At 47.1% G+C, this 16,364-nt stretch overlaps 1 protein-coding gene and 1 non-coding gene across 2 annotated transcripts in view; both read right to left on the bottom strand.

The window, feature by feature from the left end:
• Positions 1 to 16,364, bottom strand: part of TMEM63A (transmembrane protein 63A) — a 102,196-nt gene that overhangs the window by 32,482 nt on the left and 53,350 nt on the right. The window contains exons 12-15 of the mRNA XM_063918985.1: positions 12,703 to 12,836; positions 12,483 to 12,620; positions 10,859 to 11,012; positions 9,991 to 10,097 (exon numbers count right to left, since the gene is read on the bottom strand). Of these exons, the coding sequence (XP_063775055.1) occupies positions 9,991 to 10,097; positions 10,859 to 11,012; positions 12,483 to 12,620; positions 12,703 to 12,836 (533 nt within the window). The remainder of the gene's footprint in view (positions 1 to 9,990; positions 10,098 to 10,858; positions 11,013 to 12,482; positions 12,621 to 12,702; positions 12,837 to 16,364) is intronic.
• On the bottom strand, positions 836 to 954 carry LOC134912091 (5S ribosomal RNA). The gene has a single exon (XR_010176967.1). It is a non-coding gene; the product is annotated as a 5S ribosomal RNA (ribosomal RNA).

Genomic DNA, 16,364 nt, shown 5'->3' with positions numbered 1-16,364 from the left:
GGAACCCTGATGGACTTGACGTGTCCTCCTCCTTTACCTGCAGTATCAGATGAACTGCTGTATTATGTACCTGTATATTCTGAGACACTGGTTCAGATCCACAGAAAACAGACATCAGTAATGCATGGAATGTTAGCAAAGTTTCTTTTTGGAAAGGTGTGTTTGGTCCCGCTGTGATTTGATCCTGTGACCTTGGAAACCAAAGTCCAAGGGCTTACCTGATGAGCTATTGTCTGGTTAATAGTGACATTACCTGCATCATTGATCAAACAGGGGTGTGCAGGTGCGTGGAGGGCGAAGCAGATGGCTCCGCCGCATACTTCACACCTAAGAGGGAATTCTTCGACTATCCCAGGAGAGACAAACGAAAGGAGAAAAGGTGGGTTAAATAAACAGAGCCCTACGTAAGGTCTGCACTATAATGTGTAGTGACCGATACGATTAAAATAAACTTTCTGGAGCAGCGGAGACCTGAACCAGCAACGCTGCGCTGTGGGACAGGAGTCTTAGCCCTAGGCTATAGGAGTTCTCCTTAAAGTTTTGTTTGGATTCAAACCCCTGTTCAGATACCCGCTACTAGCGTACTGAGCCGCAGCGCTATTTGTCTGATGCCTTACACGCATTCCACAATTACAAATAGCATTAGTAACTAGTGACAACAAGGAATAATAAAGGGAAGGCAACACCCCGCCCTGTATTTAGTGTACCGCTAATTAAGGTGCACCAGATGTTTCTCTGAGGTTCCGCTGGCTTTTCAAAATGGTGACCAGCCTGTGAGAAAGATGGGGGAAAATGTTATGTGCAAGATGTTGTTATTAGAAAACATTGCGGAAGTAGCCTACAGCACCTGGTATTCCCAGGCGGTCTCCCATCCAAGTACTAACCGGGCCTGACCCTGCTTAGTTTCCGAGATCAGACGAGATCGGGCGTGTTCAGGGTGGTGTGGCCGTAGGCTTTTATCCCCTATATCTGGTATTTTATGGATTTATCTATATACATACCTACACGCACTTAAATATATATATCTATATATATACATGCACAAACATAACTATATATGTATATATACACACACACCGTAGGTAAATAAATACTGCACAGTAGATCCTTTTAATTATTATTGAGCTGAGTCCCAGCTACTGTAATAGAGCAGGTTCCCTGATTTGCAAGTAGGAAAATGCTGGGTAGAGGACTCTACTGCAGGAGGAATGTATCTATATTTCAGCAGCCTGAAGTATCGAAAAGTTACAAATCCCAGAGCTGTTGCCTAGCGACGGGGAGACCTGGGAGCCCGCTGAGTAAAGCGGGTTAACTGTTAATATACCTGGGACTTTATTTGTATTTGTCTCTGAGTATGCAAGATTAGCCCACTGGGCTATAGGAGACACTGCAAATATGAAGCCAGGTCTGTGCAGGGAGGAAATGGCCGCCAGAGTGAAACTCCTCTGGGCTATGCGATAAAATCTATATAGTGGATAACTGGATTAGTGCTGAGCCACTCTGACTATATCACATTCTCCTCAGCACCATGTGCATTAAACTCACATAAATGCCTATTACACTATAACAGTGGCCGGGGAGCGGAGAATGCTGAGCCCGCTGTACAGAGCAGGAGTTAGCTCCGCCCCCCGGCTATGGCGCCTTATTGCAAAACTAAGCGGGAAGCGAGCTGTACCCTCCGCTGGGCCTGCGAGTCACCGCCGGGGAGCGCTGAGCGCTGAGCCCGCTATACAGCGCTAGTAGAGCCCTGTATCTGCTAGCCGCCGCCGGGGAGTGTTGCGCTGAACAGAGCGCGAGTCGCCGCCTGGGAGCAGGGAGCGCTGAGCTCGCTCTACAGAGCGGGACTTAGCTCCGCCCCCTCCGTACAAGGCGCCAAATTTAAACATTGCTTTGCGCTCGAGCGGGATCCCTGTGCCGGCTCTGTGAGTCGCGCTGAGTGGGTGCGGGGGGTGCGGGGAGCTGGGGGAGCAGAGGGTTATCAGAATGACACACACCCGTTTTTCAGTCAGGGTTGTATAAACACATACTCAGCCTCCCCCAATCATCCTGTCTGTTTCTCCATGAGGAGGACAGGTAAGGATACAATAAAGTACATTACAGCCCCAGAGAGCCCTTCTGGAGTGGGTTGTACAACAATAAACAGATTGCTCTAAAAACATACATAGCCACCACAAATAAAGTATACTTCACTCACCACTGTGTTCTTGGTGGATCGGCCCCGACACACGCCGCGGCGTCCAGCCGGAATCTTCTGTGGTGGGGTGGTCCCGACACAAGCCGCACGCAGCGGTGTCCGACCATTTTTGATACTCACCGCTGCCATGCTGCCGGAATCTTCTGCTGGATGGAGTGGCCGCGACACGCGCCGCACGCAGCGGTGTCCGCCAACTCAGGAGAGCTCAGTGTCTCCCTCAGCCGGGGCCCATCCCTAGCCGCACGCAGCTGCGATGGGACCCCGCCGGCAGCTCCCACGGTGCAGACTGGCAGTGGCAGAGCTGCCAGTCTGTGAGTGTGTGTAAGAAAAATAAAATAATAAAGAAAAAAGAAGAAAATTCTTCAGCTAAACCCAAGTGAACCAGCTACCTCGGGCACTTAACTAAGACTGGCTTGGAGGGGAGATAGTAGGGGAGGAGCTAGCCACAGTGTGAGAATTTTTAAAGTGCCAGCTACCAATACCACCTACTATCTCCCCCATTGTAACTACACTCCAGTGGCCCCTAGTGGATGAAGGAGAAACTATATTTTCAGGGCCCTGACAACATCCAGCAACTTGGAGTCCTCCAAGTCCCTAGTAGCCGCAGGTACCACAATAAGCTGGTTCAGGTGAAACGCTGACACCACCTTAGGGAGAAACTGGGGACGAGTCCACAGCTTTGCTCTGTCCGAATGGACAATCAGATATGGCTTTGTGAGATAAAGCCGCCAATTCTGACACTCGCCTGGCCGAGGCCAGGACCAACAGCATGGTCGCTTTCCATGTGAGATATATCAAATCCACAGATTTGAGTTGTTTAAACCAATGTGATTTTAGGAATCCCAAACTACGTTGAGATCGCCCAGTGCCACTGGAGACATCAAAAGGGGGTTGTATATGCAGTACTCCCTTAACAACTTCTGGACTTCAGGAACTGAAGCCAATTTCTTTCTGGAAGAAAATCGACCGGTCGAAATTTGAACCTTAATGGACCCCAATTTGAGACCCATATACACTCCTGTTTGCAGGAAATGTAGGAATTAACCTAGTTGAAATTCTTCCGTGGAGCCTTCCTGGCCTCACACCATGGAACACATTTTCACCTAAGCAGTGATAATGTTGTGCGGTCACCTCCTTCCTGGCTCTGACCAGGGTAGGGATGACCTCTTCCGGAATGCCTTTTTCCCTTAGGATCCGGCGTTCACCCGTCAACGCGGCTGCGGTAAGTCATGGAACAGACATGATTCTTGCTGAATCAAGATCCTTTCTAGTATCTCTTGAAGTTCCGGGTACCAAGTTCTTCTTGGCCAAACCGGAGCCACGAGTATAGTTCTTACTCCTCTCCTTCCTATCATTCTCCATACACTGGGTATGAAAGGCAGAGGAGGGAACACATACACCGACTGGTACACCCACGGTGTTACCAGAGCGTCCCAGCTATTGCCTGAGGGTCTCCAGACCTGGCGCTTCATGTGGGACGCCATCATAACCACCTTTGGTCTTTCCCAACGGTTTACAAACATGTGGAAACTTCCAGATGAAGTTCCCACTTTTCCGGGTGGAATTCATTCATGCTGAGGAAATCTTCCTAGTTGTCCACTCCCGGAATGAACACTGCTGACAGTGTTATCACATGATTTTTCGCCCAGCGAAGAATCCTTGCTGTCATTGCCCTCCTGCTTCTTGTGCCGCCCCGTCTGTTTACGTGGGCGACTGCCATGATGATGTCCTACTGGATCAGCACCGGTTGACTTTGAAGCAGAGGTCTTCCTAGGCTCAGAGCATCGTAAATTGCCCTTAGCTCCAGTATATTCATGTGGAGAGAAACTCCAGACTTGACCACACTTCCTTGGAAATTTCTTCCCTATGTGACTGTTCCCCAGCCTCTCAGACTGGCATCCGTGGTCACCAGAACACAGTCCTGAATGCTGAATGTGCTGCCCTCTAGAAGATGAGCACTCTGCAGCCCCCACAGAAGAAACACCCTTGTCCTTGGAGACAGGGTTATCCGCTGATGCATCTGAAGATGCGATCCGGACCATTCGTCCCGCAAATCCCCCTGAAAAGTTTTTGCGTGAGATCTGCCGAATGGAATCGCTTCGTAAGAAGCCACCATTTTTCCCAGGACTCCTGTGCATTGATGCACTGATACTTGGCCTGGTTTTAGGAGGTTTCTGACTATGTCGGATAACTCCCTGGCTTTCCCCTCCAGGAGAAATACCTCTTTCTGGACTATGCCCAGAATCATTCCTAGGAACAGCAGACGTATCATCGGAAAACAGCTGCGATTTTTGGAATATTTAGAATCCACTCGTGCTGTCGTAGAACTACTTTAGATAGTTCTTTTCCGACCTCCAACTGTTCTCTGGAAACTTGCCCCTTTCAGGATATCGTCCAAGTAAGGGATAATTAAGATGCCTTTCTTCTTTTAAGAATCATCTTTTCGGCCATTACCTTGGTAAAGGCCCGGGGTGCCGTGGATAATTCAACAGCAGCGTCTGAAACTGATATTGACAGTTCTGTATCACGAACCAGAGGTACCCTTGTTGAGAAGGGCAAATTTGGACATGGAGGTAATCCTTGATGTCCAGGGACACCATATAGTCCCCTTTTTTCCGGTTCTCTATCACTGCTCTGAGTGACTCCATCTTGATTTGAACCTTTTTATGTAAGTGTTCAAAGATTTCAGATTTAGACTATGTCTCACCAAGCCGTCTGGCTTCAGTACCACAATATAGTGTGGAAGACTAATACCCTTTTCCTTGTTGTAGGAGGGGTACTTTGATTATCACCTGCTGGAAATACAGCTTGTGAATTTTTTTCCAATACTGCCTCCCTGTCGGAGGGAGCCGTTGGTAAAGCAGGCTTCAGGAACCTGCGAGGAAAAATTGTCTCGACTCTCCAATCTGTACCCCTGGGATAATACTTGTACGATCTAGGGGTCAACTTGCGAGTGATCCCACTGCGCGCTGAGACTCTTGAGACTAACCCCCCACCTCACCTGAGTCCGCTTGCACGGCCCCAGCGTCACGCTGAGGACTTGGCAGACGCGGTGGAGGGCTTCTTTTCCTGGGAAGGGGCTGCCTGCTGCAGTCTACTTCCCTTTCCTCTATGTCTGGGCAGATATGACTGGCCTTTTGCCCGCTTGCCCACATGGGAAACGGAAGGATTGAGGCTGAAAAGACAGTGTCTTTTTCTGCTGAGATGTAACTTGGGGTAAAAAGGTTGGATTTCCCAGCTGTAGCCGTGGCCCCCAGGACCGATGGACCGACCCCAAATAACTCCTTCCCTTTATACGGCAATACTTCCATGTGCCGTATGGGATCTGTATCACCTGACCACTGTCGTGTCCATGACATCTTCTGGGAGATATGGACAACGCACTTATCTTGATGCCAGAGTGCAAATATCCCTCTGTGCATCTCGCATACATATATATAGAATGCATCCTATTAAATGCTCTATATCAATAAAATATTTTTAGTCAGGGAATTCGACCAAGCCAACCCAGCACTGCATCTCCAGGCTGATGGCGATCGCTGGTCGCAGTATAACCACCGTATGTGTGTATATACTTTTTAGGATATTTTTCCAGCTGCCTATCAGCTGGTTCCTTGAGGGCGGCCGTATCTGGAGACGGTAACGCCACTTGATAAGCGTGTGAGCGCCTTATCCACCCTAAGGGGTGTTTCCCAACGCGCCCTAACTTCTGGCGGGAAAAGGTATAACGCCAATATTTGCTATCGGGGTAAACCCACGCATCATCACACACTTCATTTTATTTTATCTGATTCAGGAAAAACTACAGGTAGTTTTTTCACTCCCACATAATACCCTTTTTTGTGGTACTTGTAGTATCAGAAATATGTAACACCTCCTTCATTGCCCTTAACGTGTGGCCCTAATGAGGAATACGTTTGTTTATTCACCGTCGACACTGGATTCAGTGTCCGTGTCTGTGTCTGTGTCGACCGACTGAGGTAAATGGGCGTTTTTTTAAAAACCCCTGACGGTGTTTCTGAGACGCCTGGACCGGTACTAATTGTTTGTCGGCCGTCTCATGTCGTCAACCGACCTTGCAGCGTGTTGACATTTTCACGTAATTCCCTAAATAAGCCATCCATTCCGGTGTCGACTCCCTAGAGAGTGACATCACCATTACAGGCAATTTCTCCGCCTCCTCCAACATCGTCCTCATACATGTCGACACACACGTACCGACACACAGCACACACACCTGGAATGCTCTGACAGAGGACAGGACCCCACTAGCCCTTTGGAGAGACAGAGGGAGAGTTTGCCAGCACACACCAAAAAACGCTATAATTACATAGGGACAACCTTATATAAGTGTTTCTCCCTAATAGCATCTTTATATATATATTTATATCGCCAATTAGTGCCCCCCTCTCTGTTTAAACCCTGTTTCTGTAGTGCAGTGCAGGGGAGAGCCTGGGAGCCTTCTCTCCAGCCTTTCTGTGAGAGAAAAAATGGCGCTGTGTGCTGAGGAGATAGGCCCCGCCCCTTTTCCGGCGGGCTCGTCTCCCGCTCTTTAGTGAAGTTTGGCAGGGGTTAAATATCTCCATATAGCCTCTGGGGGCTATATGTGAGGTATTTTTAGCCAGTATATAGGTTTACATTTGCCTCCCAGGGCGCCCCCCCCCAGCGCCCTGCACCCTCAGTGACAGCGTGTGAAGTGTGCTGAGAGGAAAATGGCGCACAGCTGCAGTGCTGTGCGCTACCTTTAGAAGACTGTCAGAGTCTTCAGCCGCCGATTCTGGACCTCTTCTAACTTCAGCATCTGCAAGGGGGCCGGCGGCGCGGCTCCGGTGACCATCCAGGCTGTACCTGTGATCGTCCCTCTGGAGCTGATGTCCAGTAGCCAAGAAGCCAATCCATCCTGCACGCAGGTGAGTTCACTTCTTCTCCCCTCAGTCCCTCGTTGCAGTGATCCTGTTGCCAGCAGGACTCACTGTAAAATAAAAAACCTAAGCTAAACTTTCTCTAAGCAGCTCTTTAGGAGAGCCACCTAGAATTGCACCCTTCTCGGCCGGGCACAAAAATCTAACTGGAGTCTGGAGGAGGGTCATAGGGGGAGGAGCCAGTGCACACCACCTGATCGGAAAAGCTTTACTTTTGTGCCCTGTCTCCTGCGGAGCCGCTATTCCCCATGATCCTTTCAGGAACCCCAGCATCCACTAGGACGATAGAGAAATATATATATATATATATATATATATATATATATATATATATATGAGACCCTGACACACCTAGCCCCCCAGGGTACAGAATATAGTGGTGGCAATAAGTGTGATACACTAGAATGAAATCCACACAGCAGCTACAGGCACACTCAGTCACAGGTACAATGCAGAAGCTATTTCAGATACACAATAAAACTGCACTGGACTAGTAAAATTACATATATATATATATATATATACACACACACACACACACACACACACAACAATGCACAGTAGATACTGGATGTATATCTCAGAATACTTGCACTAAATGTTCAGGTATCAGTACACTTGTTCTTAACTAACACAGTCTAAAATGACATGTAGAATACTTAAGTGCCTGTAAATGCACAGCGCTGATGAGGCAGGCGGATTTACAGAGGAGACAGTGCCCTGCAGTCCTGGAGATCAGCTCAGCTATTTGTGTAAGATGGCGCCAGAATCTCTGTCAGGGAGTGAGGGAGAGTGAAATGCAGCTCCAGAGCGGGAACACCAGCAGTAGATGGCGCCCGGAGCTGGGGGAGGGGCTACAGGTCAGCGCCTTATCTCCTATGCTGGTCCTCACCACCGGGTACTGTGGAGCCTATGCAAAACGGATTTGTTTAAAATCCGACCTGTGCTCCCTGCCCTGGTGGATATAGTGGGGTCCCTGTGCAGTACAGTGTCCACGCCAGCGGCGCGGTCCGTCTCCCGGGACCGGAACTAGACCGCGAATTACTGGCGGGTCCCGCCTGGGGGACTCTCTTATCTCCTCCCCACTGCGCAGCCACGCGATCCAGGAAAGCATCAGCGGTGGCGTGCCTGTTCAAAAGGGGGCTGTAGCACGGGTCGCAGCCGTGTCAGGTGACACGGCTGCGACCCGTGCTTTAGTGGAAAAGGGGTATAAGTGACCTGCTATGCAGGCACCAACTTACAAACTGAGCTCCTGTGCACGGAGGCGGGGTTATAGAGGAGGCGGTGCAATGCATCATGGGAACAGTCAAAGCTTTAGCCTGTTGGTGCCTCGGATCAATGTCCAACTCTACACCCGATGTATTCCCTGTAGAATCCCAGTGTACCCCGCTGCACAAATCCTAATTTTATATTTGCCATTAATAAAAACAAACAAAATGTTTCAGGGTTGCACGGTAACATAGGGGGTCATTCAGATATTCAGATCTGATCGCTGGGCTGCTAATTTTTCTGCCCTGCATTCAGATAATCACCGCCTCCAGGGGGAGTGTATATTCGCCGTGCAAGTGTGCGATCCCATGTGTACGCCGAGCTCCAAAAATCCACTTTGTGCGCAGCCCAGGACTTACTCCTCCAGTGCGATGAGAACAGGCTGATCGGGGCCGGAGCTGACGTCACACACCCTCACTGAAAATGCTTGGGCACGCCTGCGTTTTTCCCGACACTCCCTAAAAAGGGTCAGTTACCACCCACAAACGGCCTCCTCCTGTCAATCACCTTGCGATCGCCCATGCGAATGGATTTTTGGCACCATCCCGTCGCTGACCGTTGTTGTTGTCTGACGACCGTGCGCATTGAGGTGCATACGCATGCGCCGTTAGTACCTGAGCGCTTGCTGTGCGAAAACGCACATCAGTGATCAGATCTGAATGACTCCCATGGTACAGTAGTTATCATTACTGCCCTACACGGCTGTGTGGAGTTTGTATGTTCTCCCATGTTTGTAGGGGTTTCCTTCAGGTGCTCCTAATTCCTCCCACACCATTGGTTTCTGACAAAACTGACCATAGTGTGTGAGTGGCACTGTACGTTAGGGAATGCAGATAGTAAGCTCCACTGGGATAGGGGCTGATAAATGACGTGTTCTCTGCACAGTGGCGCTACATAAAAATAAATAATCATATACCAAGCTGGGGGCATACTGGGCATCAAGCTGTCCCATGCATATGGTCAGATGCACTCTACATAGAATGATGCTTGGCGGCACAGTGGTCGGTATTCCTGCCTCACAGCAGTGGCTTTTGTTCCATTAAGGTGGTGTCACACAGGCTTTTATGCGGATATTTTACCAGGGAAACACAGACTGAAGGAGTTTTCCAAGCGAGTGTCACACGAGTACATTTTACGCTCAGACAGCTGTTGAAATGCCACAGTGCTAGTGTTCCGGGCCAGCAGGAAAACAACTCAAGCAAAATGCTTTTAATTTCTCCCGCATCTCTCAGTACTGAAAAACTGCTATGATATAGAGATTTACATACAGCACTTTTGCTGCCAGCATGAAAAGCTCTAATAAAAGGTTTATTAATATTTTCCCGCTGAGTGAACAGCTTGTGTGACACCACCATACTGAATGTATCCTGTCTACACTTCTCCACGACCTGTTTCGTTGCCTTGCTACAGACATCATCAGCCTAGATATGGCAACAAGGAACAGATCGCACCAGTGTGGACTATAGTAGGGGAAGGGGTTTATCACATTTATCTTTGCGTTTCTGGGTATAGCAAGGAAGGCTGTACTATAAAAGAGTGAATTCTTAATATCTATATTTTACTTCCTAATAGATTTAACCAACTACAGTCAAATGGATATCTTACTTTGTCCAGTGAGCTTCGAATAGGGTGGAGTAGTAGACGATGGTGGGAAGGAGCGCTGAGAACGACCACAGCAGGAGTGTGGGGAAGAACTGGCTGATGATTGGGTTCTGTAAGATAGCAATTGCTGCATTATTCTCCCTCCATACTGCCACTTATGTCTGCAATCTAATCCCAAGACATTGCTCGCTATGGCAGCCGATTTCTCCTCCCACGCTGCTTCTCTCTGAACTCTGTTTAATAAAGCTATGTGTTGCTCTGTACACGATTCCATATAACATCTGTACCATAGAGGCTATTTTACCTCTCCACACTATGTATTATAGCTACCATCTTATTCTACATTGCAGCCAATGTCTCCTCCCGCACTGCTTCCCTATGTCTGCTGTCTCGGATTAATACATCTTTCTATGTTGCTCTGTACATGATTCCATATATCATCTTCAATATAATGGCTATTAGTATTAAAAGTAAAATATGGAGGGGGGGGGGGCGGTATTGGATAATGATAGTAATCATAATATGGCATATATATATATATATATATATATGTGGCTTCTTCTGTGGAAATGTGTATATATATATATATATATTTATTATAAACTGTTTGAAGTCCGCTGTCCTGGCCTCTATACTTGCTCACATACACTGTATGCCCTTATTTATCGATGAGTGATAAATTGCACCAGCCAATCAGCTCCTGTCATTCTTCAAACACAGTCTGTAACAGTTAGGAGCTGATTGGCTGGTGCAGTTTATCACTCACAGTGAAATTTATCACTCATTGATAAATAAGGGCAAAAATTCCCAATGGCCAAAGCCTTCTAAGTCTCCTTGATCACCAACTCCAAGCTCTAAGAACACTACTTACATTCAGGTAGTAGATAGGCTTGGTGACGTTGAACTTGTCTATCGTGGTTATAATAATGGACGGGGTCGTCAGGAAGAAGAGCACGATGAAGAGGCAAAAATTAATCCCCAGGAACCGGACCCACCATTTTATTCCCTGCACCGAGAGATTCCCCCTAAGCACAGGGAAAACAAACACTATGAAGATCGGATACAAGAATAACAATATAAATTACACTGCGCTGGTAAATACTGGCATCTGGTTTGCCTTATGTACAGGGGAAAATGGCAGATTTAATGCTCTTATTATCTGCATCACAGTAACACCCAGCTATCCTGTCCCTGGTGACCCGCACCGCACCCTGTACAACACCATAGTGCGGCTGCCAGCACTCACCAGGGATCAGGTACTAGAGTGGTTCTGAGTGGGCAGCCAGCCAATCAGTAGCTTGCGCAAGCCGCAACCACAATATTATGCCCCAATAGGAGTACAGCTTAATGTACCCATAGTGTCTGGCTAACATCTAGCGGCAATGTAACCGCAATGATTGCTGGTGAGGTAGGCAGTACCCACATGTAATACACCTTGCCTATAGGATGTTTAATATGCTGGACAATTGTAGTGATCCATCATGTGCTGGATAGTTATATGAAGCAGTGAAAAGAGTGGAGAAGTGAGCCAGTGGAGAAGTTGCCTATGGTAACCAATCAGCTTTGAAGTAACATTCATCGAGTGCATTCTTATAACTTATATGAAGCAGCTGATTGGTTGCCATGGGCAACTTCTCCACTCTTTTCACGGCTACATACATCTCTCCCCTTAAGTGGCAATGGGGTCTATTCATGAAGCAGTGAAAAGTGTGGAGAAGTGAGCCATTGGAGGAGTTGCCCATGGCAACCAATCAGCATTGAAGTAACATTTATAATTTGCATACTATACAATTGTACGGAGCAGCTGATTGGTTGCCATGGGCAACTTCTCCACAGGCTCACTTCTCCACTCTTTCACTGCTTCATGAATAGACCCTATGTATGGATATTGAAGGAAAGTGTGCTCAGACTTTCTATAGGTGTACAAGCGGTGCTCTTGCAGCGCCTCCTGCTGGCCTCAAGTGTCAAAGGATTGAGAGACTATAATAACTATAGAGACTATAATAAATCATTACTGGGTTAGGCATATTAAACTAGCCAAGATGGATTATGGTTCTGACTGGACTAGGGATGGCCATTGATGGTTTGCACACATTTACCCACCATCAATGGGCAGGTCTGGAGATGGTGGCCTTTTTGAGAATCATTACACCTTAGTCCCGCCCTCCTTCTGATTGGATCAGCCACTGTCATGTGTCCACGGTAGGGAAGCCCACTGGTGGTTAAAACCATTGATGGTTGTCTGCCATCAACAAAAAGTATTGATGGCGCCATTGCTGGACTATTTGTGGTCAAGAGGATGATCACCGTTGAGAGGGGAGGCAGCTGCTGAGTGACAGTTGTTCATTGGTGGGTAACACGGGCCACTAGTGCTGCGGTATCGGCAGTGGGAGAAGAAGCCTCATACTGCGGACGATTGAGAAATGTCCGATCTGGAAATACAACTAGTGTACATATGTATTATTTAATATGTTAATGACGTGATTTCAGTTTACCATGAAATATTCTCCGGATAGGTGGCGTAGGTGACAGACAAGCGGGAGAGATCAAGCAGTGCGCTCAATCTTGATGGCTGCGGTTCTGTGACCAACTCACACCCGTGACACTTGAGGACATTGAAGTCTTTGAGGATGCTGTAAAAGGAAGAACAAGGTCTCACCAAAAGCCCCACAAATGGGTCCTGTCAGGATTTCCTGGTGGCTGTCCAGTACTTACAAGGTAGCCATGGATTTTTCAGAAAACGTGACAAAAGCGATTCCAATGGACACGTTGCGGAACAGCTCCAGCATCGCCGTAAATTCTTCCTCCAGCAAATCGGACATATTTTTGTAATACTCCATAGCTTCCACCTAGGTGTACAAGACATCACAGGACAGATATAAAACCTTTGCAGCATAGGAGGGATCTCACAGGCAGAGGACAGGCATTATAGAGGCGAAGGGATTACAGGAGGGTCACGGAATAAATTGGAAACTCAGGTTAAGCGGTTCTGCACTGGGTGCAGAAATGTTTTGTTTTGTTTTTTGTAAAAAAGACAATTCCCGTACACATGGACAAAACTATGGGACAATCGGCCCCTGGGTCCCGGTCTGACACCATCTGTGTGCTCTCCCTCTATCCATGTGGGATGTCTCCGGATGCTATAGTTGCAATCCACTGGCCAAAAATATTCCTTTAGTTTCATTGGAATCTAATTAAACTGTGCCACACCATTTTTGTTGGATTTGGCTCTGATTCGTCGTCAGGCTTTGGATTTGGATTTGCCAAATCGCTGTGACTGGTTTTGGATTTGAATTTTTTTCAATGGAATGGTCCCTGGGCCCTACCGCCCTATGTCCCACCCACCCTTAGGTTGGATATTAAAAAGGACATGCACACTTTGACAAACCAAGCACTTCAGCGATAGGGACTGCTACTTTTGTGGCTGAAGTGCTTGGTTTGTTTGGGCCTCCACAAAACAAGCTACATATCGGCTTAAAGCAACACCTCTACAGTGTATACATCATCCCCACACAATATTAATTCATCCCAGCTGGAATGTACCATTACAGAAGTCTCCGTACTTTGACGTAATTCCCGTAAAAGGTCTTCTTCGTGGAATTTCCAGTTCATTTTGATATACATTGTCTTGTCCAAATTTTGAGGTACTAGCCTCCTATGCCATTCCCGGCGCGCTGGAAACTCTCTCCGAGTACACACTGGAGGATAGGCAGTTTAACTAATGCAAAGCCAGTTTGAACAAAGGCCTCCAAATAGCCTTTTTTTCCTTCCAGTACTCAAAGGGACAATGTGATACGCCTATTTGTACAATAACATAGTAACATAGTTGGTGAGGTTTATAAAAGACCAGTAGTCCATCGAGTTCAACCTGAATTATATTATATTCCCTATTCTATTCTGGATAAAGGCTATATCCTCGTATATTTTTTTCCGTTAGAAATTTATCTAACCCATTTTTAAACGTATTGACTGAGTCCGCTATTACAACCTTCTCTGACAGTGTATTTCATATTCGGATTGCCCTTACAGTGAAGAATGCCTTCCTGCACTGAGTGCGAAATTTCCTCTCCTCAAGCCTTAGCGGGTATCCGCGCGTTTTGTGTAGAGGTCTCCTAATAAACAAATCACCTGATATCTCCACATATTGCCCCATTATATTCCGGTAAATATTACTCAAATACCCTCTTAGTCATCTCATTTCTAGTGTAAACATATCTAACCTAGAGAACCACTCCTCAAAGTCCAGTGTCTCCAACCCCTTAATCAATTTTGTAGCTCGCCTCTGAACCTTTTCAAGTTCTAACATCTCGTTTATAGTGCGGTGCCCAGAACACAATACTGAAGATGCGATCGTACCAATGATTTATACAGTGGCAGGATTACACTTTCCTCCCTTGACTCTATTCCCCTTTTAATACAGCAGGCCTAGAGCTCAAGGGGAGGAGTTAGCTATCCTTAACAAACTGGATGCAGAACTACCACCGATCATTACTGAGGATATCGAGGATGAAGGTGTTGGCAGTGGAGATTGCAGGTGCTAGGATCTTAGTTGAAAGAAGGGAGCTAGCTGATGCTGGACTGCTTATTGTTATTATTTTAGCACCAGTTTCTGATGTTATCAAAAACTTGTCATGAGTTCGCTGCACATTACGTAATAGGGTGGAGGTTCCTAGATGCTTAATGTTACAGATGGCTTACCAAATGTCAGAATTTGGGTAAAAATAATTCCACACATAAGAGGTGGATTTGTTGGTCTTATGCCCAGGCATAAAAATGGACTTCCACTGGTACCTGACTTACACAAACAATATCCTCATCCTTCTCATTAGCGCCAGCTACACAAATATGCCCATCATCCTCTTGCAATTCTATGGTGGCATCCTTAATTTCAATGTTATCAGCTATACTTCTGCTCATCCCTGCATTTACAGAGGGAGCGGAAATGGTGGAAGGCAGCTTCTCTGAAAAGACAGGATCACACACAGCACTCAAGCACACACTTAGGCTCACCTCAGGGATTTGTGACATTTCTGTTTCTGAATGCACAGTCTGTTCTACTGCCTTAGTGGTTTACATTTTTTTTACACCTGTTCTAGACTCAGCAAAAGGGTCTTGCATCGTCATGAGAGCCAGATGAAGATGCCTCACTGACCGTTGCAGAACCACCACTCAAAAATAAAGGCCAAGGCCTGAGTCTTTCCTTGCCACTGCGTGTGGTGAATGGCATGTTGCCAATTTTATGTTTTTCTGCAGAAGCAAACGTTCCCTTTATTAGAGCCTGAGGTTTTTTTTTCTTCACCACTGTATATTGTTTATTTTAGATGCCCAGATGTCGTAAATTATCTATGTCCTTGAGCATCGGCTTTAGTAGAAGGACTAGTATCATCATCATGACTGGTGGGAGCAGTTGGAGTGCTATTTGGTTGCTCTTCTGTAAACTGATCATTATCCATTTTTCAATTTGCAGATCAATGCCTGGCATCAGACCGTTTTTACACAACGCTCTGGGGCACAGTGTACCGGGGTGCGTTGCACAATAAAATACAATTTTTAATTTTTTTTTTTTTAAACACATCTGGGCAGGAGCTCGGCTCACACAACCTGGTGTCAGTCCGCTTTTACTCAACGCTCTAGGGCACAGAGTACTGGGATGTGGCGCACAATCCAATTAAATACAACAATTATTTTTACATTTTTAAAAAAATATACATAGAAACATAGAATTTGACGGCAGATAAGAACCACTTGGCCCATCTAGTCTGCCCCTTTAATTGTATAGAGTGCAGCAGAACAGTAATCTTAGATGGACACAGCCCCTTAGATAGATAGTATATTGGGGGTCATTCCGACCTGATCGCTCGCTGCAGTTTATCGCAGCGCAGCGATCGGGTCGGAACTGCGCAGGCCGAAGGCCGTTGTTGCCTAGCGATTGCCTCTGCTTGATTGACAGGCAGAGGCGGTAGCTGGGCGGGAGGCGGCTGGACGGCGGTGTCAAGCCGTCGTTTAGGGGGGCGCGGTCCGGCCAACCAGGCGTGGCCGGACCGCTGGGGGGCACCAAGTCTCAGGCACTGCTCCTTATATGGAAGCCAAGTCCCGCGAGAATCCTACGCCAGGAAGATGCCGTTCGGTCCTGAAGTCAGATCTAAGTCAGGCAGGAAGCTCCGATGACTGTGTTCGGAGCGTCCGATTCCAGGTAATCCGGACCGCTCACCTCTAAAATAAACACAGGATACATTTCTGTCAGTAGCCAATTAGCCTACCAGTATATTTTGGGAGTGTGGGAGGAAACCACCGGAGCACCTGGAGAAAACTCACACAAGCACAGGGAGAACATGCAAACTCTACACATTTAGAGTAGAGCCCTAGATCCAGTGCTG

The sequence above is a fragment of the Pseudophryne corroboree genome, chromosome 4 (assembly GCF_028390025.1).
Source record: "Pseudophryne corroboree isolate aPseCor3 chromosome 4, aPseCor3.hap2, whole genome shotgun sequence".
Taxonomy (NCBI): domain Eukaryota; kingdom Metazoa; phylum Chordata; class Amphibia; order Anura; family Myobatrachidae; genus Pseudophryne; species Pseudophryne corroboree.
This window is presented reverse-complemented; position numbering and strand designations above follow the sequence as displayed.